We start from the raw sequence: 25,205 nt of genomic DNA, 5'->3' as shown, positions 1-25,205 counted from the left end.
CTCTACACTAACAAAGTAGTGGAGTTATCCTAGTGCTTCTAATTCGCAATGAAATACTAGCATTAGTCATAGCACTAGAAAATCCTCACTAGGAGGCATCTAGTAGGAAAAAATTATATTAAATTTTGAATGCTAAATACTAAGAGAATTTGACATCACTAGATGAAGTCGAAATTTCTTTGTGCTATAAAAGAAAGTTTCAATCAATCATGGTATATATACCGTGAATTTTTCTCATTATATTATTAGTGATCACGGTACATATACTGCGAATTTTCTCTATATTGTTAGTTGATTCTCAATTCACACAGCGACACATCATTGAAAACTAGGATTCAGTTTATTCACTAATAATCTTGGGGAATGTATACATAAACAAACTAGCACCCTGATCGACCTGAATAAATTAAAATTGGGGAACAGTACTACTTGTCTAAATGAAATACTCGAAATAGTGGTTGTCGAAACACAATAATAATTTAATAAAAATACGATCGGATTCAGACGAGGAACGACTCATGATCCATTCAGACTCAGACGTGGAAACAGCCCAAGAACAACTTGAGGAGCGCCTCCCTGAGCTTGAAGGCGAAGGATGAGTTCCTGAGGTGATAGCTCTTGCACGCGTCGTCCTTGCAGTCGCAGGCGACCCCGAGCCTCTGCAGGTCGTGCGCCTGCGCGGCCTGCTCCTTGACGTCGACGGGGCTGTCGAGGACGGCCATGTCGCAGCGGATGGCGAGGCAGTCGTCCCTGAGGAACCTCGACTGCTCCAGGTCCCTGCGCTTCATGAACTGGGAGTAGCCCAGGGCCTTGCTGTTGCCCTGCTTGTTGCTGAAGAAGGTGGCCGTCAGGGTCCCGCTCTGCGGCTGGTCCCCGGCCGCGACCGGCCACCCGCCGTTGCGGTGGCACACCAGGGAGAACTTGAACTCGACCAGGACCTTGTCGTCGCGCTTGCCGTTGCCGCCGGCGTCGTCGTCGTCGTCGTCGTCGTCGAGCTTGAGGAAGAGGGAGGCGTGGCCCGCGTTCTCCCTGTTGTCCCCGTCGGGGTAGAAGTGGATCCTCCAGGTGCGACCCGCCGCCTCGAACCGGCAAGAGTCGATGCTCTTGCCGGTGCCGTACATGGCCTTGATCCGCTTGTAGCCCTCGATCTTGAACATGTGGCACTTGGTGGCGGCCGCCGTGGCCACGGCGGTGGACACGGTCACCTCCGCTGCTGTAGTCGTCATCGACCGCCTACTCGACGAACGATCGATCGATCTACCGGAGGAGAGGTGTGTGATTGCGGTGTGGATGGAATGCGGCCTATGTCAATCGATGAATGATCAGATGGTTTATATAGAGATATACGTTTGATCTGAGATCAAGTGAGGTTGCTGCATGCATGCATGTCACCGCGTGAAACTGACGTGTGGTTAGGCTCGTTTCGATAGGATCTCGGAACGTAATCTAGTTTACTCACAACTAACAACTTCTCACATGGTGACCGGTCATTGGGATCATCACGATGGTAAAATGCATCTACTCATCATGCATTCACCTAGTCATTAGGAGTTTCCGGACGTATTCAATTTGCCACTAATTAAGCAACTAATCCTGCTACAATGCTTTTAGTCTTATATTCAATACCGTCTACGTCTAAAAAAGAAGAAGCATAACTCACTAATTTAAAAAATCAACAATTATGAAATTTAACAAAACCTATAAAAAAACTAACATTTTATTTTAAGTAAATAAGTATCACTAGAAAAATAGTGTATGTTGCAACAGAACATCCACGAGTACAGGGGCATACTATATAGGCGGGCTGGTAAGCTATTTCTACTAGCGTTTTTCAGCACCGCCTGCGCTGGAGGCCAGTAGAAATGGGGCAATTCCAGCGGTTCCTTATGAGCCGCCTGTAGAAAATATTTCCACATGCGGCTCTCTTAGGAACCGCCTATGGAATTTTTTTTATAGAAAATATGAAATCGTGTTTTAAAAATAGGAAAAAAGTTTTAATTCTAGGGAAGGCCCACTGGCAAGTCGCACATTTTTTCGTGTAAAATCACGTGCGACGCGGCTAGTGGGATTCGAACATAAGACCAATTTTTTTATAGAAAATATGAATTCGTGTTTTAAAAATAGGGAAAAAAGATTTAATTCTTGGAAAGGCCCATTGGCAAGTCGTGTAACCTCCTCTACCACTGCACCTATCATTCAGATGTGTCTATATTAGAGTTTAGTTCCCCACATATTATCTTATACTGAGCATACATTGATTATTTGAGACCCTAAACAGATTCAAATGGAAAAGTTGTCAACTACAAAGTTTCATAACTTTTCAAGATCTACAACTTTTATATTGGTAGTTTCTTCACCCGAGGTCATTTACAAAATTTGAATTTCAAATTTAAGAAATTCAAACGTTGTTTTTGATGACAAGATGATGTCAAATGAAAAAATTATCAACTACAAAATTTCATAACTTTTCGACATCTACAACTTTCATTTTGATAGTTTTTTCAAACGAGGTCATTTGAAAAGCTCAAAAAATTCAATTTCAAATTAGTTTTACAGGCGGTTTTCTTAAGCAACCGCCTGTAGAAATACGGTTCCTGAGGACAACCGCCTGTAGAAATACATGATTTCTACAGGCGGGTTTTGTTAAGAAAACCGCCTCTTAAAATGCATCTTCACAGACGGTTGGTAGTTCTGACACCGCTCTTTTTATACCACCGGCGCGTGATAACTACAACCGCCTGTGGTATAAAAGAGGATGTCGGCGTTGTACTCATTTCTACTAATGATCCACCTTGTTATGCATGTTAGAATCAGATTCTATATCGTTGCATCTCGAAGATAATGCAATGTTTATTTCTATATGTATTGAAATTGGACTTTGTATCGTTGTTGGACGCATGAACACATATTATTCTAATTTTTATCAACATGAGTCTTGGGTTTAGGTCATAAACAAAATAGGGATGAGAGAGGTGTGAGGCATTATGCGGCGTAAAAAAAAGACGATGCACGCATCCCTTCTTCGCTCTTTAGGCATTGTTTAGTTTTTTTTACTTTCGTTTTTATTTGGCAATTACAATCATAGACTAATTAGGTTCAAATGATTTATCTCACGTTTTATAGTTAAACTGTGGAATTAATTTTGGTTTTTGATAATATTTAATGCTTCATGCATGTGCCGCAAGATTCGATATGACGGGAAATCTTTAAGAGTTTTTGGTTTTTTTTGAACTAACCAATGCCTTAGAGCATTTCCAAGAGACTTTATATATTCTTCCTAAATGCTAGGAATAACAATTTTAGTGAAAAACTACCCTCCAACAGCTTCTCTAAATGGTCATCCAAATATAGCCATTGTCTATTCCGGTTTTTTCGCTAGCCAAATATAGAAGACGAGAATAACTCTCTAGAGTGGGTATGAGATTTAGAAAAACTGTTGGAAAGTAATAAAAATATAGAAAGCAATTTTTATGCAAATAACTTTCCAAATGATGATTTAGAGAGTGAGATTTAGAAAGACTCTTGGAGATGATCTTAATGTTAAAAGCAAATATGCACATTCATTACAACGACATACAATTGGTTACACGATTACCTAAATGACTTGTGGTATGGTGTTTTATTCTTTTATTCTAATTCATTTTTGGAATAGGACTTAGGGCAGTTTTAATGGGATATTAATGGTAGTTACTATCTCTATTAAATGAGATGACATCTAGGACTTGTTTACTTCCACCCAAAAACCCAAAATTTTTCAATATTCTCTGTCACATTGAATCTTTAGACGCATGCATGGCATATTAAATGTAAACAAAAATAAAAACTAATTGCACAGTTTGATCGAAATTGACTAGACGAATCTTTTGAGCCTAGTTAGTCCATGATTGGACAATAATTAACACAAACAAATGAATGTGCTACAGTATCACGGAATTTTTCGTATCGCGAACTAAACAAGGCCCTAAACAAAATGCTAACATAACAATCCAATTAATGAGGAAAGAGAAAAAAAAAGAGGAAACCGTTTTCTGTGAAAGACTCTTCCTCACAACGAGGCACCAAGAAACGCTGAAACGCTGATTTGGGTGTTGGGAGGAAACCGGAATGCTCACCTGTCGGCCGCCGAGCGCTCACCTGTCCACCACTGAGCTCGCTGGTCCGCCACAGATGCTCGCCCGCCGAACGATGCACTGGCCCATTCGCCGCCGTACTCGCCCACGCTGCTGAGCTCATTGGTCCACCACAGCTGCTCGCCTGCTGGCCGACGCGCTAGCCCACAGCACTCGCCCGTCCGCCGCCACGCTCGCCCACGCCGCTGAGCTCGCTGGAACCACACATGCGCTCGTATGCACCTCTGCGCACGTCTGCCGGTGCCGCGTGCGCTCGTCTGTGCCTCTGCGCACATCCGTCGGCGCTGCGTGCATGCTCGCCCGAGCAGCTGCGTACGTTCATTGTAGCTCGCGGGCAGCTTCCCGCGTGTGCTACCTTCGACCGCGCTCACATGCGCTCCCGATGGCAAGCAGCCTCACGCCGGCCGTTGCATGCGTCCGCAAGCAACCTCCATGCATTGTCTCCGTTGGTTTGGTTGGTAGAGTATGGTAGGTGAACTGGCATACGAGGAAGGAAGGAAATGGATAAGCGAGGGAGGAAAAAAAGGCCAACATTTGTTGCGTCAAAACATCTCCATTTGTGTAGGATAGTTTCTATAGATGATTTCGTGCTCATGTGGTTATCTTGAAAACTACGCGTAGTTTCAATCATTGACACTGCCCTTAATAAAGATAGTCCCATTAAATAGTTTCTAAGAGCAGTTTCCAAGAGAAAAAAAGAGAGTAATTAATATTTAGTAGAAACTACCCTTCCCAACGCTTGGTTTCTATACAAAGAATAACTTAAATGTAACATAAAAAGAAAATAGATCAATTGTGGCAACTATTTGTGTGGAACACATGCTGCTATATTTCTACCGTCCACGACATTTTCCACAAGACCAGAACACACACTAACAAAGAAACGACAACCAATACACTTTTCAGAATTATCATATAGCAACCCATAACTATGTTTCTAGAACCATATTAATTAATAATAGTAAGCCAGAAATAAAGATAATAGATAGCACATCGGGATTTATTAAAACCCACTTGAATCTCCTCCCACCACAGAATTTTAGACTCCGTGGCTCCTTCCTGAGCGGATGTGTGTCTCTTTGTCTTTTTGCAGTAAAGTTATCAAAATTCTAACCCTTTTCCTTGGATTGGAGCTGCCATTCTAACCTTTTTTGTCTGTGTTTCTAAAAGGTGCTCAAGGAGAGGATTGAGCACATCAAACCTAAGAAGAATGATGCTTTTAAATCCAGAAGTGAATTTACTGAAGAAATGTCAGAGATATGTAAGGATTTTGTGATCATACATGATGAAATGATTTTTAGCAAACCTGCAGCTCCCTCAATTTGCAGGTTACCATGTCATACCATGTTGGTCAATCTTCCACATCCTGACAATTGAGCTTGATGAAATATTGAATTTTCAGCGGCGCTACAGAAAGGTTACGACAGTGGCATTGTGGCAACATACAGATTGGGTAGCAGGTACTACCAATGACAATATTGGCATTGTCCGTGATTACATAGCGGCTAGACTCTACAGTTTCACATGATTAGGAACATTGTTTGCTAATTTATCCACTGACCTAGGCGTGGCATGCCTTGTACCTGTGCACCTTATGTGTGTCAAGATGCTTTGCATTGCTCAAGCCAATGGTACCTTCATTCCTGACCTGTGCCCTCCCTGATGCTTGATATTCTTGAAATGAAAAACTTATAGGACGTCCAAATGGAGGTGTTGGCAATGCCATGAATTTTTCATTGTTAAACAGGTTTGGTTTCTTGCAATATAACATTCCACTGTGGAACACGCACTTTGAACAAGCCTGTGTAACAGTTTTCTTTTCTTGGCAGGTGGACAAGAAAACAATAAAGACACGTGCCTTTCAAGAAGCTTGCATTTACTTTGTGGTCGATTTGTTGGCTAAACATTTGGCCAAATGGAGCTACTCCATTGACTTCTTTGAGATGCCTTTATTCCACTTTTTCGGCTCCCAAGCTTTTGTAAAACTGTCTTGTTTAGTTCACCCCAAAAACCAAAAACTCTTTAAAATTCTCCGTCACATCGAATCTTGCGGCACATGTATGGAGCATTAAATATAGATGAAAACAAAAATTAACTGCACAGTTTGCGAGACGAATCTTTTAAGACTAATTACACTATGATTGGACAATGTTTGTCAAATAAAAATGAAAGTGCTACAATGTCAAAATCCAAAAACTTTTTGGATCTAAACAAGGCCTAACTCTGATAGATTTAGGGAAGAGATGAATGATCTTAAGGTCATCCTCAGTGCAAGTTTCATGACACAGTTTCCAACACATCCATATTTTGGAAACAGCGCAGAAAAATTTTATATGGATGAAACTCTCTCTACTCCTATGAAACTCTTATCATCTCTCTCTTCATTAATATAGTGTCACATCAGCATATTTAATATGCATAAAACTCTAATGAAACTGGCCTAACTATCAGGTTTGCAAGCATGTGTAAGGGTTCATAAATTGTTTTTCTTAAATTATTGTAGCTGTATTTATTGTTCATAAATTGTTTTTCTTAAATTATTGTAGGGCGCCCAAAGGGCGCATGATGTTCTAGTATAGTTTATAATAGAAGAACTAAAGTTCATGATATGCATAGTAAAATAATAAGGTGGCATCATCCATCGTCTCAGAATGACACATATAGTTGGGCAACAAAATAACTAAAGTTCATGATATATTATAGTATGAAATAATAAGGTGGCATCATCTGGTTGCATAACATCATCTATATTACAAAGTATCATCTCAAGTATGTTCAGAAGTCCTCTAGAAGCCATCAGGTTGCCATTGCAAAATACCTCCTACAAGTAAAAAAATACTAAAGAATAAATGGAAAAAATAACAAACATAAACATTAAGAAGAAAAATAAACATAAACATGCATACTCGAAGAAACTGATCTACTATTAGATATGTACCTAATTATTTTACCTATTTGAATTCCTAAACTTTTGTCAAATATAATCAATTAGATTGAAGTTGTTTGTACACTTGGTAATCATGTAAGGCAGTATTCTTGTTAAGTAAGTCTTCCATCTCAGGGTTTTGTTCATGATTGTAGCTTCTTGAACAATATATGTGTTTCCTTCCTCATTCAAATCAAGTGCAACCTGCTCTCTATCCTTCTCATCTTCATGTTTTGGAGGATTATACAAGCAAACATGATATTCTCAAGATCCCCTTGCTCGTATAGATGTGCTGATCTAGGCAAAATACAAGAGCATGACTGCAAAATGCCAAAGGCACATTCAACATCCTTCCTTATAGCTTCTTGCTTTTATGCAAAAAGTTTATGTTTATCTGATTGTGGTTCACCTATAAACTTTACAAATATGTCGCTAGATAGGCAAAAACCAATATTATGTTCTCTTTCATTGATAGAGTACCGCACCTTATGAGCTTCTCCTCTCAGTTGCTTGACAAACAAATGTGATTGGTTAAGCATGTTGATATCGTTGTTTTTTTACAACAACTTTTAATATATAACATTAAAGTGTAGTGCACCAATGTGGGAAAAGAATGCCTAGATTACAAAGCACAGTCAAGTACAATCTACTACTAAACTGCATCTATAGACATAGGTGATGCTCCCGTCAAAGGCGTGAGGCTCATTGGGGACACCGGGCCCACGAGAAGTGGCCACGATATAAACATCTACGATACTTGTTCTCGCACTCCAATAGGATAGCCGGTGCTCCCCTCGACTATTTGATCGGCCTATGTCTTCGATGATATGTAGTCTTGAGCCGCAGATTTGATGTAGGCGGCACCAGGCTCAAGAGAATGGTACGACCGCCACCAGTGTCAAATCTAAGGACTTACAAAAATGATTGTTGGTGGTCAACCCGAACACCAATAGCTGTTTTCCACTCCCATGTGTGCAGAAGAATAGAAACATAGGACACTGGTTGCTTTGAATCCGTCACGTGTCAGCTACCGAGAAGTGAAATGAAAATTGGAGAATTGATGGCGTGGAAGGCAAGTGTCACCAAATTGGAGCACGCAGGGACAGCAAAACCTCCTGCATGGGAGCATGTTGCATCGTGGGAGCCCATAGAACAGCAGGAGGGCCTACTAGGCACAGACAATATCATATGTGGTGGCTGTGGGCACCGCCGCTGCCGTTTTCCACTAGTCAGGAGGACATCCCGAAGCCCTCCATCCCCAACCGATTGACACCATGGAAGGTCATGCCAATGTGCATGCTGGTGAACCCGGCTAGGGCTGTGGTGGTTCCATCCTCGGCATGTTACGAGGAAACACAAGGAGGTGTGGATCCAGCCATGGCGTCGAAGAAGCAGGCGCCGCTCGCAAAGCAGGCAGGCACCACCAGCGACCAACGCCTACTCGTGAGCTCCACCACCCCTAGCCTACCCATCCTTGCTTGCTTTAGATGTAGTTGACCTTATATATGTTCGATGGGTCGTGCCGTGCCACAATTCGTCAGGTCGTTACGGGCAATCATGCCTAGCGGGCCGTGCCTCTACGGGTTTCATGCGTGGCCTCCGGCCCAAGGCACGGCCCGTAGTTTTTGTGTCGTGTTGGCCCATCAAACACATTGTGCTGTGCTGGCCCACGGCCTATCAAGCCGACAACAGCTCATTTTCAATAATATTTTCACCAAATTCTAAAACATTTCATTATTTTCACCAATAATTCATCATTTTCACTAGTATAATAATTAATGATACACACATATATATAAGTGAAAGGTCCAAATGGCTAGAGGGGGGGTGAATAGCCTATTTAAAAATTCTACAAACTTCAACTAGACAAGTTGATTAGTAAAACAAAAGGCGAAGCTATTCTAGCACTAGCACAACTAAGCTATGCAAGCCACCTACACAAGTCTAGCAAGAAAGCTAAACGCTAGTTACAACAAGAAAGCACAACTAGAAGCTTGCTACACTCCTAAACAAGATAGCTAAGCTAAACAAGCTACACAACTAGCAAGGTATGCACAAAGGTAAAGGAGAGGGGAGTGATTGTTATACCGATATTGTAGAGTAGAAATATATCCAATCAATCACATGCACAATCACAAGAGAGACCTCGGCAAGAGATGACACAAGATTTTTTACCGAGGTTCACTTGCTTCCCGGCAAGCTACTCCTCGTTGTGGCAATACGCCCACTTGATGGATCACGAGCTAATTGGCAATCCAAAGCCAAACCCTCAGCGGGTGCCGCACATCCACCCACAAGATGGGGATCCTCCAAGCCACGAGCAATCCACTAGAGTAGCCAATTGCGATCTCCCGCGGGGAAGGCTCAAGAACCCCTCACAAATCACTTGGTGAGGCTCGAAACAATCTCCAATCACGAGCTCAACACCACCGCTGCTCCAAGCCGTCTAGGGCGTCGGGAAACACCGAAGAGTAACAAGAAGTCCACAGCAAACTCAAGAATCAAGTGCCACTTAATGCAACTCTCAAAGCAATGCACTTGAATCTCACTCAATCTCACTAGGATTAGCAATCAAGCAAGGAGATGAGTGGAGGGAGTGTTCTCTAGCTCAATGTATCTCTCAAGTAATCAAATGTGCAACAGGGAGCCTCCCAAAGCCGGCCACCTTCTATTTATAAGCCCCTCAAAGAAACTAGCCGTTGGCAGTTTTCACTGGGCTGAAATCGGGAGCACCGGACGCTACTAAGTGAGCACCGGACACTCGACTCCCTGCGTCCGGTGCACTGGAGTTGGCCACGTGTGCGTCCTGAATCTCGCGTGTCAAATCCTAACGGTCACCTGTGGATCACCGGACGCTCTGCAGGTCCACACCGGACGCATCCGGTGCACACCGGACTCATGCGCAGAGAGTTCCGCAAACCTGCGGGTCACCGGACGCTAAGCACCGGTAGCGTCCGGTGCTCACCGGACCCATGCGCAGAGAGGGTTGCAAAACCTCCTCACACCGGACGGTAACCACCAGACGCTCTCAGAGTGCGTCCAGTGCTCAACCCTAGTAGGGTCAAGCACACCGGACTCTGAGGCTAGCGTCCGGTGCCTCTGCACCCAGCGTCCGGTGAGAGTTTCTCAGTGAGAAAACACTCCCGCGACTTCTCCAAATTTCCCATTGGCGCAATATAAAATATGCACTTAATTTTCTCAAAAGCGCTGAATCCCGCCGAGCTTGCGAGGCGGGACGGAGAGAGGAACCCACGCCCCTCTCCACCCTAGGAAAACCACCTCCTTTGCAAAAGTGCTAACACCAACAAGTGTCCACCATCAAAGTGCAAGTGTGTTAGCTTTTCACAAACATTTTAACCAAAGGAGTAAGGTTAGCACTTTACTAGATCCTAATGTATATGCTCAAGATGTAGACCTAGTAGCACTTGATTCGATAGATGACCGTGATTTCCCCTCTTGATAGTCGGCTATCTATCCTAAACCCGGTCAATCACTTCTCTACTCATCTTAGACCGGCAAGTAAAACCCTATGTTTATACCTTTGCCTTGATAACTTTGCTCCTCGTCTATCACCATGATCTTGACTTCGTGCTTCATCCCTTTGTGATCATGTGGCCACCTTTCCATGCCACCATGCACCTTCATCACATGTGTTTCTATGCCTAACTCAAATCACTTAAACACAAGGCATTAGCAACTTGTTGTCATTAATTACCAAAACCAAACTTGGGCTTTCAATAAGTCACAACTACATTATGTGACGTGTGCCTAGGTGGTGGCCTAGGTACAACCTGGTCCCTCGGGCCGTGCTTCGGCCGTGCCAAATCGCAGAGCCATGGGCCGTGCCACCGGGCCACGGGCTGCATAGCCATGTATAGTTGACCTTGATAGCACTACTAGATTTGGAGGGATGGCCATTGTTGGGCATTCTTAACGTCACTACCAAAAGTAGACTTAGTTTTCTAATTCTGATAACGGCGCCAAAAATGCCAAACCTATCCCTCATACCACTTAAGCCAAGTTGTCATCCCCAGCATGACATGAGAGACGCGGTATTGAAATATGCAATTGCTCTTCAAAATAAATAATAAATAAGATCTGCAAGCGCACAGATTAATACCGATGTAGCATTTTAACCGGGAAGTATTCTAGGTATCGTTATTTATATTTTTACCACTGGGAAGGGATTGCTAAACATCAATGTTGATTATAGAATGGAATATAGGATTGAGTATCTATCATTGCTTGTATAATTGAGAGCATTTATCTATCTCTTTCATATAGGGATAAGTGTCACATAAAAGATAGATAAAATATGAATGGTGACAAAGATAATTAATCTGATCAGCATAACTTAGCACATATAAATATGATAAGCACCTCAATAGATATTCTAGCAAGTCATTAGCATGGAATTAGGACGAACTACAAGAATATTTCCTAAGTTATTCTTAACTATAAAGTCTAGCATATCATAGTTAGTGCAAGTATACTTGGCAATCATTGCGAGACAGGACTACGCCCATGCATAGTGATATTATCAAGGAATATGAGAAACATCGCAATCACTCTCCTGTAATAATGTTGCTCTGCCAGCCCTATACACGAGAGGGGGACTATATAAGAATCAATGGAGCTGTCACTACCACGAACTACCCCGCGATCTGGCATATAGGGTACAATCGCAGATAAATACAGTATAGGCACCACGCCTACACAATACTTATCATTTATCCACTGTACAGATGGATAAATGCTATACGATCCTAAACATGTATATAATTCCAATCTAACTAAGCCAAGTATATAACTATGATAAATTAAGAACAATATAATTGCGAATATAAACAAGTAGACTAAAGTCATAATCAATATATTAAAGTAGAACAAAGTCATATTCATAATATTAAAGAACAAAGATGAACAATTGAAGAACAATAGAGAATTATCAAGAATCCTCTTGACAGATCCGGAAACCAATCGAAGATTGACTCCTTCTAGTTCTATTCCTATGTAGCTATACTAAACTAGAGATCTAATTGGTGTGGTGGCTCTAAGGCTTGATCAGAGGCTTCTTCTCCCAAGATGAATAATAAATTAGGGGTCTGAGCTCTCCTCCTCTAGGGGCCAGGGGGTCTCGTTATATAGTCCTTCCCAGTGAATACGGGCCGTCGGATGAAACCGACATTAATTGAACGGTTATCCTTGATCCTTTAGGTCGGTGGAGATCTTTCCCGAAAGAGAGTCCTGTTTGGACTCCAGGAGGGGGCGGGCGCCCAGGTCAACTGGGCGGGCGCCCAGTGCCTGGCCCCGTTCGGCCTCCGCTTCCTTCCCGTGGCTTCTGGAGTCTTCTAGATGTAAGATAATTGCACGGCACGTTTATATCTCAATGTAATCCCGACATGTGGGCCTTTCTTCCTTATTTCCTGATAACCCCCTACAGAAATGGATAAACACCAAAACTCGTGGAATTCTGTCAGATAAAACCCTAAGTCTAGATGTTGATTGCATTTGGATCCTTTTCTTTGTTTATTTGTTAATTAAATTTGATACTTAAGGACCGTCAACAAACTCCCCCAAGCTTACCTCTTGCTCGTCCCTGAGCAAGGATAATTTCAGTGATGAATCAAAAGTTGTTGCAATACTTTTAAAAATTGACGGTACACATGATTTTAAATAGGATCTCATCTCTGAGTTAGAGTAAACTATCAAGACTTAAAACTTACTTACTTTACCTTTCACCATGGGACTTGTAACCGTCTCTTCCGTCTTGAGTAGTTAAAAGATAGAACAGTCTAGTCAAGTGCCATGTCTCTTATTCTTGATCAGCTATAGCTCTGGAGTTTTTGCAGATTTTCAAATAAAACTCAGAGATTCCTTATATGACTCTCTTATATCTCTCTTTTGTGGTATTTCTGGATCCTTACCAAGGCAGTGATGGTATATGCCTTCTCTCAAAATATGTAGTATTTATGGTATAAAGCATAGTGACATTGTCTTCTCTCTCACCCTACTCTAATAAGGCTTTAATATCTAGAGCTCATAGGTGGGAGATAAAGTATACATACTTACAAGACATATATTGTATAGTCAAACCATGGATCCAAAGAAACAAATCAATAAGTCAAATCAAGATGTGCATGTGTGGCGAATCAATGGTGTATGGTGATGATGGTGATAACAATGGTGAAAGTCTAATTCTACTTTTGCTCTTTGAGGGGATACATACCTTCCTTGCTCTCTGAAACTTTGTGAAGGAGAATGAGATGCTCTTCTTTTTCTTTTCCCTCAGGTGGGTATCTTGTACCCCAAATTCTACTGTCGGACACTTGTCCATTTTTACCTCTCGTCTCACTCTTTCTTTTCTTTCGAGGTTCCGGGCACTTGCCCCTTTTTATTTCCTCGTATACTTTTTTTAGAGCACTCATCTCTTGAGATAATATAGCAAGTGGTAGTAACAAGATAACTTTAGCATTTATTTCATAGGGGAAAAAACAGAAATATTTTTGGTTATTCTCTCCCGGATTAGGAGTAGAATATTTTTGGGTGGTTCTGGAGATGGAAATGGATGGATATATGTGGATGGTACTTCCAGAGTAGAAGCAGCATATGTGAATGAACGTGCAAGTGAATCTTGATTTAACCACATGACAAGCTCCTAAGGGTCTACACAACTTGACCACACTCAATGCTCATAAGCAGTAAAAAGTAAATGTGTGGCTCAAAATCTAGCAAGCATGTATATATGGCTGTGGTAGGAATTTAAACTCTCATCATATAGGAACTCATCATGTAATATTTTAAAGATTTTAAAAGATAAAATTCTCCAGAATTCTAGCATCTCTAGGAACAGATAAACAGAAGCTCAACCTTCCCATATCATATCCGTTAACAACTTAGACTTCAGATCAAGTTTTCATCCCACAAGTTTAGGTTTAGAGCAAGCTTTAAATTATAACAGTTATGTCTAAACTTGAGAGAGAACTTCAAATTTAGAAATTAGGCAGAGCAACTATTCATCATATCCATGCTAGAGTTTTATTATTAAGATTCAGATTAGCATAGCCACTTTATTTATTTATTAAACACACTAAGCAAAAGACATATATATATAAGCATAAAATCTTTATTTAGTTTTCCATAGTAATGTATATTTTAATATAGTATAAGTATAAAGATAGAAATACTTAGCGGGATAAATGAGGGTGCTCTCCCCCAAGCTGGATTTTGATGTAATTTCTTCTGATGTAGCTAGCAGGTGGCAGAGGTGTATTTGAAAGTCGGCAGTATCTTGACAGCGATTAGAATGTCCTCCGTCTGCTAGTCTTCTCGATTCTTAAATTCTGTGGAGCTCAAATAGACAACAAAGCTTTGTGGAACTGATTAAGTGTTAGCATAAGTATCTAGCCTTTATCATGTTGAGTCTCCTCAATATTATTCGCTATTTTTATATTTTCCATTTTATAAAGTAGAAATGAAATTTTTATTTTATTTTTATGCCACCACAGTGAATGTACTTATGGGTTTTATGCCACTCGTATACTCACATGGGGCTTACTATTTTTTAACATTTTTATTTTTTTGGATAGTATGAACATAATTAACTAAGTAAACTATTTAAATAATTGAAAGGAAAAGATAACTACGAAGTTTACCTCTCAGCAAGGCGTTCGGTGTTTTTAAGTCCTCCGAACGGGACTCTCCATTTTCTCAATTGTCCTGGGATTCGTTGGGTGGCGTAGTCGGTACTTCCGGCCGCCTCCTCTTCATGTATAGAAGATCACCAGACTCGGTGCTACGGTCTCCTTTGGATAATTCTGTTTAAACTGTATGTCTTCTCACCTTACAACTTCTCCTTCATAGTCTGCCAATCCATCCTAGATGATTTCCCTCCTCTGGTTGCGGTTGCGTCGATTTCTGACCTGCTTAGATTCTTCAACCATATAGTTAGGGTCAGTAAAATAGCGGTGTTCCTTCTCGTTGGGGAAGTGCATATGAACTTCTCCGGTTCCAATGTAGATGATTGCTTTAACAGTGCTGAGGAAAGGTCTTCCAAGGGTGATGGGTGGATCATACTCGTCTTCTTCCATGTTAATAACCTGAAAGTCTGTGTAGATAAAATGATCGTCTATTTTGACAGGGACATCAGTTACTATTCCTTTAACCTCTCGAAATGTTTGATCTGCCATCTGGAGCTGAATGTATGTTGGTTTTAGGGGCATGGTTCCGAACAAGAGCCGATAGGTGACTGCGGCCATTATGTTGACGCCTGATCCGGTGTCACAAGTCATCTTGTAGAAGTTGTATCCATTTATGGAGCAATAGATGCTTGGCATTCCTGGGTCGTCCTTCTTGGTTAGAAACGGTGACTTAAGTTGATGATCTTGACCTCCTTGAACTGCTATGACCATCTTAGCTGACTCGGTCCATACTTGCTTGTTCCTGTTCCTCCTGTTGGTCCTCTTCCTTGATTCACGTCTGGATTGATCTGGGATTTGAGTAGTCTTGTTCTTGAAGGAAAACGTCTCCTTCCTCCCTTTGATGTAGAAACTGATCTTGGCAGCTGTTGATGCAAAAGGTGGATCTGCAAACACAAAGGGCTAATACCCGATTTAAACGTTAAGGCGTGCCAGCCGATTTGACCTTACTATCGGCAAAGGTGATAACTCGAATACTTTAGTCCTGACAACAGCGATGCGCCCGGATGTCACGGCCAAGAGGTATTCACGCGGAACTTGAGAATACACCGAGCTTAAGTCGACGAATTCCTAAGAACTCGTAGTAAAAGGAAAAAAGTATGACGAAGTCGTCGAAAAATGCTGGAATATGAGTAAAAAAACTTGTGTTTGATTGATTGATAGATGTCTTATTACAAGGCCCTAGGGTCTACATTTATACCCTGCTCAAAGAGCTACAATCAGACACAACCAGAACTCGAATTCCAAATTAAACAGAATCTGTATACAAAACGATTTAAATAACTAAGGAAAACATAAAACTATCTTCTCGTGACAAACTGGGACACCACCACAGGCCAATCGGCAACCTTCAGGTTCTTCTTCTGAATCATCGGCAGACCCCTCATCATAGCCATCGGCACAGGTTCATACTGACCATCGGCATAAACACGTCATCACCCATAGACTTAACTGCATTCAGCTGTCCCTTCATCGGCAACCACCCTCATCGGCAACTCTCCGGCAGACCAGTTACTGTTGCCCTATCTTGCCGATCTTCACTTCTACCGATCCTGGGTACGTGTCCAAAAACGGTGTCAACACATGCCCCCAATTTCGGTGTATGAAATCATTAATGCTCCAAAATTCTCTGCAGTAATGATGCCTTCCTGCAATTAATTCTCCCAACTTGGCAACCGACAGCCTAAATCTGAACAACCTTGGCCCGATTCTTCCGCAGAATCCTCGAATTCCTCAACCTCCCAAACGGACATCTCTACTTTACTTGCCCATCGGCAATATTACCGTTACAAGGCGCTGCCGATGGACCGACCAGGAAATCCCGCACAGTGAAATATCTCTAGATTATGACCGCCTCCTATCAAATCACCTGCGCAATCCCTTGATCACCGTGCGAACAGTAACCATATCCACCTGAGTATCCTCGGATTTTACGGATACGGCGAAGAGAAAAGTCAAATTTACCCTTGCCCGTTTTGTCTTATAAATAGTTCCTTCTCGGGTACTCCTTCTCCATCGCATCATTCCACAGCCCCAATTCCACCTTTCTGGCGGCGGCGCTGTTCAAGAACTCCAAGAACTCCAGCGAAGGCTTTTCTGCACCAACCTTAAAGCCTTCAATCGTCTTCCTCGCGAAGAGATGGCCATTAACTTCGCCGTTCCTGAGGTCAGTTCATCACCCTACCTCTTGTACCTTTACCACATCCTTGTTCATCCACAATCTATTTTACTGAACATTCTCCCTCTTCTTCTTTTGTTCCTTTTTATCCCTAAAAATCTCTAGGATTTGTCCAATAAAATCGTCATTCCTACCGATCAGCCACACCTCCAATGTCTCGGCCCGTTAGGGAACCCAGATCCTACCGATCTAATCAACGCAGAAACCAACAGAATCCCCTTCAGAGCCGAGAACTTTTCTTTAGATCTGTGGAAAGATGCCTTCCGTTCTTGGCCCAGTCCTACCAAGGGAGGGAAGGATTGGTTTTTGAGGGTCAGCCATTCTAATGAGGTTCAGTGGGGTGAGCGAAAACTGGATCAATGCATCAGGTTGTCCCTTGCCGATATGCATAGGAATGAATCACTGCTGATTGCTGCATCATATTTCTGGTCAGACACACTTAACGCCTTTGTCTTCAGCCATGGCCCTGCTTCCCCCACTCTTGCCGATGTGCTTATGCTCACTGGCTTAGATATATCCACTGTCGATAGTAGTCACCTATTTGACACCACGCCTAGTGCCAAAGTGGAAACCCGCTCTATCGGCGGCTGGTCTGGGTACATTCAGAAGTACCGTAAAATGGGGCCTGTCAACATAAAGGAGCAAACCACCTTTCTGAACATGTGTCAGGACAAATTCGTGTTCTATGGTCGATCGGCAGGACCAACTTCTGTCTACTTATCGGCAGCAGAGAAATTAGCTAATGGTGGCCGATTTCCCCTCGTCCGGTACCTGCTTGGCGCTGTCTACCACCTCCTTCATCAAGTAGCCAGAAAACTCCTACTCGGCCAGCCCATCGGCAACTTAGGGGGTCCCTGGTGGTTTATCAACATGTGGCTTAGCCTCCACATGCATAAGCGTCTTGAGTTTGACCTCTTCGCACAGCGCTTCCCCAGAGATATAGCCGAGAATTATGAATTGGATGAAGAAGAATCGGCAACTCGCCCTCCTTTGAACTTTGGCGAGGCTGTCATAGTCCTACCTGGTACAGGTGGCAATGCAGACCAGGTCAGCCGATTCTTCCAGACCCTGTACGAAGGCGTGATCAGAGAACAGCGAGCATGGATGCCTTATGAAGATCCAGACACCATGTTCCCTTTGGTTTTTCACCCGTTCAATGACGCTCTCAACAAGGATCACGACGTGATGATGGCACTGATCACTCCCAGTGCTATACCAGTAAACTTCTTTGGCAGTGGGAAAGCCTCCAACCAGACTTATGAGTTTTATAATCCATCAGCACTAGCCCGTCAACTAGCTTTCGGTCAGCTGCCGATTGCACTCTGTTATGCCGATGTGATAAAACCCACAGAAATCATCACTAGTCTCCTCAAGTGGACCCGAGTAGCCCAACTGCCACCAAACGCCGATACAAATGCAGATTTATCAGAGTGGATTCCGGCCCTCTTCATTACCCAGGCGTACAAACAATGGTGGGAGGAATGGAAGGAGCATTTATTCTGCAAATCGGCTCTTACATACAGCGGCATGATCGACCCCCAGTACAAAGTTCCCAATAACATTGTAAGTATTTCCAAACCGATGACTCAATCCTTTCACTTCTATTTCCATCGGTAACTCACTTTCTGTGTTATATTACAGGTTGATAACATTCCCCCATCGGTCAGCAGGAGTGGCAAGCTGATCGACCTTTTTCCATTAGGTCCAATCCCTTCGATCGGCAACAATGCTCCTACTTTGGCTGTTGTAATGCATCGGGGTGTACGTCTCAAGAAAGTTACTACCAAGCGGACAAAAACATCCCCATTGGTAGCTGCCTCTACTTTGGCACAAGCATTTAAGGTAAATCTTCAAATTTCTTTACCGATTCCATTCTCATGCCTATCACATTTGTACTCACAAACTCCTCATTGTTGTATCAGCATACCGGTGCATCGGCAAAGACCAGAAGCACTAGTGCCGATGCCCCCCAGTCCAGCCAGGCGAAGAGGAAAGGCTCCAAGAGCACCCAACCACAAACAAAGCGCCAAAGCACAGCAACTCCTTCTCTTCCCCCAGTGTCTCCAATCCCAATGGAATCTTCTCCTTCCTCTCCAGAAGTCCAGATGCAACAAGCACCATCTCCTCCTCAGCCGTAGGAAGAAGCTCACGCAGAAGAACTCCAGTCAGAAGAACCTTAGCCAGAAGATACATCGGCTGACATACACGAGCAAACTGCCGATCCAGCAAGTTCAATCATAGCATCGGTAGTCTCCTCCTTCCAAACAAGTACCGCTCCTCCTTAAGGTAACATACCTTTTATTAAATTATTGCCGATGAACCTACTTTTCCTGTCTTATAATCACTTCTGTTAATCTTTCAGCTGACATAGTCCCATCGGCAACTCCAGCCGATCAGCCCGTGGTCCCATCGGCATCTTCTAGTCAGAGGCGAGAAATTGCCTTGAAACAAGTAAGTCACCCAATCTCTAGTTGTATTATCTATCAATACTTGTCCATAAAATAACTTACTTCACTTTCTTTTCAGGAACAGGACTCTCCTGACAGCTTGTTCTCCTTTGCCATCGACATCTCTGAAGATGAAGGCGAGGAGACAAGTTCTTCCCGACCAGTTGGAATTACATCGGCAGAAATCAGGGCGAAGTTGGAAGAATTATCGGCCCTCCTTCATCAAGACACAGCCCAATTGGTTGATGATTCCGATCTGGCCAAGGCTTTGTTCAAAACCCTCAGAGGCCAAATTCCTGCCGATGCTGAAGAAGTTCTTTTTCAAGCTGCACATCTAGAGAGCCGTCAGCTGCAGTACCAGAGGGCTGCCCAACGTCTTGCCGATAGAGCTGCTCATGCCCAGCTCTCTGAGGAGATGATGAAGGTAAAACTCCTTGCCGATGAGAAACACAAGAGCATCGGCATCCTGACATCCTCATGAGATGTATTGGAACAAAATATTTCTGATCTATCGGCGAGAAGAGAAGTTCTATTGGCAGAACTCAAACAGGTAGAAGAAGCCTTGTCCCGAGCCCGACGAGAAGAAAGCCAACTGCCTGAGACAATCAAGCTTCTTGAGCAAGAGCGAAATATCCAAGCCCGCACGGCACTGCAGATGAAGAAGAAATTGAAGCCAGTGGAAGGCTCTGCCGATGATGATGTGAAAGTAATGGAAGAAGCCAACCAGATCCGTCTGTGTGCTATATCGGCGATCCAGGCGCTGTTAGACATGTGAACTCTTCATCGGCAATATGCCCCACTCTGATATTTTGGTCTAGCCGATAGGACTGTTATCGGTTCCTTTTTAAAACACTGAGTTTTACCCCCGATACACTTTGGTCCAGCCGATAGGAATGTTATCGGCACTAAAACCTCTATGCATCGACCCATATACTTGGGTAGTATTTCTTTAGATATTTGCCATTTAATGCCCTGGGAAACTCAACTCCTTCAAGAGTTTCTAAAATATAGGCGTTACCAGGAGCCGATCGACTTATCCAATAGGGACCCTCCCAATTGGGAGACCATTTTCCGAATTTTGAACTTTTAGTCCTGATCGGTAAGATTAGTTTCCATACCAAGTCTCCATCGGCAAACTCTTTAGCCTTCACTTTTTTATCATACCATCTAGCAACTCTCTTCTTATTCTCTTCTATGCTCATCAAAGCCTTCAGCCGATGCCCTGCTAGATCATCCACCTCGTCTGTCATCAAAGTAACATAATCATCGGCAGCCAATTGATCTTGAAACGATAGTCGTCTAGACCCAGTCTTAATTTCCCAAGGTAACACTGCATTATGCCCATACACCAACTGATAAGGTGAAACTTTGGTCGATCCATGACAAGCCATCCGATATGACCATAAAGCTTCACATAACAATATATGCCACCTCTTAGGATTTTCTTCAATCTTCCGTTTAATAAGCTTGATAATTCCCTTGTTAGATGCCTCGGCCTGCCCATTAGCTTGAGCATAATAAGGAGAAGATTTTAATACTTTAATTCCCATACCGATTGCGAATTCATCAAATTCTCCTGATGTAAACATAGTACCCTGGTCGGTAGTAATTGTTTGAGGAATTCCAAATCGGTAAATAATGTGTTCTTTCACAAAGTCGATCATATTGGCCGATGTAACTTTCTTCAAAGGAATAGCTTCAACCCACTTAGTAAAATAATCGGTGGCAACCAAAATAAACTTATGTCCTTTGCTGGATGGCGGATATATTTGGCCGATCAAATCGATAGCCCATCCCCGGAACGGCCAAGGCTTGATGATAGGATTCATAGCCGATGCGGGTGACCTTTGAACATTGCCAAAGTTTTGACATCCTTAACACCCTTTGAAATACTTAAAGCAATCCTCAAGTATAGTTGGCCAATGATACCTGTTTCTTCTGATCATCCACTTCATCTTATATGCCGACTGATGTGCTCCACACACCCCCTCATGGATTTCTCCCATCAAACTCCTAGCCTCATCATCACCTAGACACTTGAGAAGAATCCCATCAATAGTTCGATAATATAATTTCTCTTCGAGGAGCACATACTTGGTGGCTTGAAACCGAACATGCCTCTCTACTTTCTTGGATGGATCCTTTAAATAATCAATGATTTATTTTCTCCAATCATCGGCACCGATTGCCGAGACTGCATTTATCATGGGCTGATAACCTGAGGCATGCTGAGCCAACCGATTGGCCTCTTCATTATGCAATCGAGGAACATACCCTAGTCGGAAATCCTTGAATTCCTTTAATAGCTGCATACTCCATTTGTGATAAGTTATGAGGACTTCACTTCGACATTCAAAGCTTCTAGCCAACTAATTTATAACTAGCATAGAATCCCCGAAGATTTCAACAGCATCAGCATGAACTTCCCTTAGTAATTCCAACCCCTTTATCAGAGCTTGATACTCAGCTTGATTATTTGTTGACGTGGCAACAATTGGCAAGGAAAATTCATACTTCCTTCCCCGAGGGGAAATTAACACGATGCCGATTCCTGCCCCCGATCACACGTGGATCCATCAAAGAAGAGCGTCCAAGGTACAATTTCCAAAGTCTCCACTGTACCACAATGCTGAGTTACAAAATCGGCCATAATTTGTCCCTTAACCGCCTTAGCCGACTCATAACACAAATCGAACTCTGATAGTGCCAAAATCCATTTGCCGATTCTACCACTCATAATCGGCATAGACAACATATATCGGACCACATCATCTTTGCATATAACAGTGCATTCGGCCGATAACAAATAATGTCTCAACTTAATACATGAGAAATAGAGACATAAACATAACTTTTGAATGGCCGAATACCAGGTCTCAGCATCAATCAATCTTCTGCTTAAATAGTAAATCACACGCTCCTTCCCTTCAAATTCTTGAATTAAAGCCGAACCGATGACCATCCCATCGGTAGACAAATACAATCTGAAGGGCTTCCATTGCTGGGGTGGAATCAGAACTAGAGGATTTACCAAATAATTCTTGATTTCATCCAAGGCCAATTGTTGCTCTTTCCCCCAGACAAACTCTTGATCGGCTTTCAACTTAAGTAAAGGACTGAAAGCACGAATTTGACCAGACAAATTGGATATAAACCTTCTGATAAGATTTACCTTGCCGATCAAAGACTGGAGCTCAGTCTTGTTAGTAGGAGCAACTATTTTGTTGATAGCATCAATGGATCTTCGGCTAATCTCAATCCCTCTCTGATGCACCATGAAACCAAGAAACTATCCTGCCGATACACCAAATGCACACTTATTGGGATTCATCTTTAAACCATGCTTCCTTGTGCATTCCAATACTTTTCGCAAGTTGGCAAGATGTCTTGCAAAATCTCCAGACTTGACCACCACATCATCAATATAAATTTCCACCAGCTTGCCGATGAACTCATGGAATATAAAATTCATAGCCCTCTGATAAGTAGCACCAGCATTTTTCAAGCCAAAGGTCTTGACTATCCATTCAAACAATCCAACATGACCAGGACACCTAAATGCAGTCTTTGGAATATCTTCTTCAGCCATGAATATTTGATTGTATCCTGCATTACCATCCATAAAGCTGATGATCCGATGCCCAACCGCAGCATCAACTAGTAGATCGGCAACCGGCATTGGGTAGCCATCCATCGGCGTAGCTTTATTGAGATTCCTGAAATCAATGCAAACCCGAAGCTTCCCATTTTTCTTGTAGACTGGAACCACATTGGAAATCCACTCAGCATACCGACACTGCCGAATAAATTTAGCTTCAATAAGTTTGGTTATTTCGGCCTTAATATCAGGAAGAATATTAGGATTACATCGGCGAGCTGGCTGTTGATGTGGCCGAAATCCAGACTTGATAGGCAACCGATGTTCAACAATTGATCGGTCTAAACCAGGCATCTCAGTGTAATCCCAAGCAAAGCAATCTTTATATTCCTTTAACAAATCAGTTAACTGTTGCTTACATTCAGAACTTAACTTAGCACTAATGAAAGTAGGTCTAGGCTTATCACCGCTACCTATATCTACTTCTACTAAATCATCGGCCGATGTGAATCCCTGGCCTAATTTTCCATCATCGGCGAACCTATCCATTAAAAACCTTCATTAGAACCGACTGCTTGGATCGGTGGAATTTCACAATCGGCAACTTTGAGGAAATCCTTTTCCCAATCTTCTCCTGAAATACATCTTGTCCTTTCATAGGTGTCTGCTTCTGCCGATGCAATGACATATGAAGAATCTCCCGGGACAATCTCAATCTTGTCCCCTACCCACTGGACCAAGCACTGGTGCATTGTAGACGGGATGCAACAATTGGCATGAATCCAATCTCTTCCCAATAGCAAGTTATAAGCACCTTTTCCACTGATCACGAAGAAGGTTGTCGGCAAGGTTTTGCTACCGATGGTCAACTCAACGCATATCGCTCCCTTAAGCAGAGACACGTTGCCCTCGAAGTCTTTTAACATCATATCGGTCTTGGTCAAATCTTGATCCCCTTTTCCAAGCTTCCGATACACTGTATATGGCATGATGTTGATAGCAGCTCCACCATCAATTAGAATCTTGGTCATCAGCTGACCATCCACTTTTCCTTTGACAAACAGAGCCTTGAGATGTTGCCTTTCATCATCGGCAGGCTTTTTGAAGATAGCTGTCATCGGGTCCAGAGCCAACTGAGCTATTTGGTCGGAAAATTCCAACTCATCATCACTGGTCGGCGCAAGGAATTCTATTGGCAACATAAATACCATGTTGACATCTGCCGATGGCCCTTTTCCCTTAGGATCTGATGATTGTTGATCCCCAGATTGGCCAGAGTTCTCGCCCTTGCTCAACTCTTCCCGTCTTTCGCGCTGTAGCCTCCTTTTCTGTGTCCTAGTCAACTCCTCTGGACACCATGGAGGAAGTTGTTGCTGCCTTACCGATGGACGATGATGTTCCCTTGACTCCATCCGATAAGTATTAGCATCCCTGCAAAATATGAACTCATCGGGAACTCGTGCATTAGCCATCTCTTCAAGTTCTTCCTGGTTCCTGGGAAAATATTCGACACGATCACCAAGTCTGTCGTGCACACTGAGCCTGCCCCCTAGCCGATCATGAACAAACGCTTTTCCCCTAATCGGCCCGCCAAACCGGCGGTTAGTGTTTTGATACTGCCGATTTGATCTTTCATACTGATCATAACCATTACATTCTGGGCAGTCTCTGACAATAGGGAGCTTGATATTTTCCTCCCAACAATGGATGAAGAATGGACAATTCCAATGATCCCTATGCCGATTCCACTCTTGCCGGCGTCTTTCTTCTTCCCAATAATAGTCTTCTTGCTAGCGCCGATACCGATCCTCGCGTTGCTGCCAAGTCTCCCGAGGCCTTCTATGGGTTATAACAATACCAGATCGGGGAGGCCTTCCTGAGCTATTTCCTTCTTGGATTAAGCCTTTCCCTTTTGCATCGGCAGGGGTAATCTGATGCTGAGGGTCCACAGATGCACTTCTTTCAGCCAATTCCGATGTCAAGACCTTGGCCTTTCCTTTTGCATCCAGCATGTTTGTTGGGAAAGGATGTTGATCAATCTTCATCGGCCTCTGAGCTTTGGAGCTATCGAACTTAATCCTTCCAGATTCTATAGCCGATTGCAGCTGTTGTCTAAAAACTTTGCACTCATTGGTGCTATGAGAAGTTGCATTGTGCCATTTGCAATACTTCATCTTCTTTAATTCTTCAGCCGATGGGATTACATGATTGGGTGACAATTTGATCTG

The 25,205-nt window shown here is 42.9% G+C and overlaps 1 protein-coding gene across 1 annotated transcript in view; it reads right to left on the bottom strand.

The window, feature by feature from the left end:
- LOC8069898 overlaps positions 319-25,205 on the bottom strand; it is a 70,917-nt gene continuing 46,030 nt past the window's right edge. Inside the window, exons 4-5 of the mRNA XM_002444185.2 lie at positions 4,113-4,324; positions 319-1,302 (exon numbers count right to left, since the gene is read on the bottom strand). Of these exons, the coding sequence (XP_002444230.2) occupies positions 534-1,302; positions 4,113-4,324 (981 nt within the window). The 3' untranslated portion in view covers positions 319-533. The remainder of the gene's footprint in view (positions 1,303-4,112; positions 4,325-25,205) is intronic.

Source organism: Sorghum bicolor, chromosome 7 (genome assembly GCF_000003195.3).
Source record: "Sorghum bicolor cultivar BTx623 chromosome 7, Sorghum_bicolor_NCBIv3, whole genome shotgun sequence".
Lineage (NCBI taxonomy): Eukaryota > Viridiplantae > Streptophyta > Magnoliopsida > Poales > Poaceae > Sorghum > Sorghum bicolor.
Note: the sequence above shows the minus strand (reverse complement) of the source record. Positions and strands in the feature narration are given on the sequence as shown.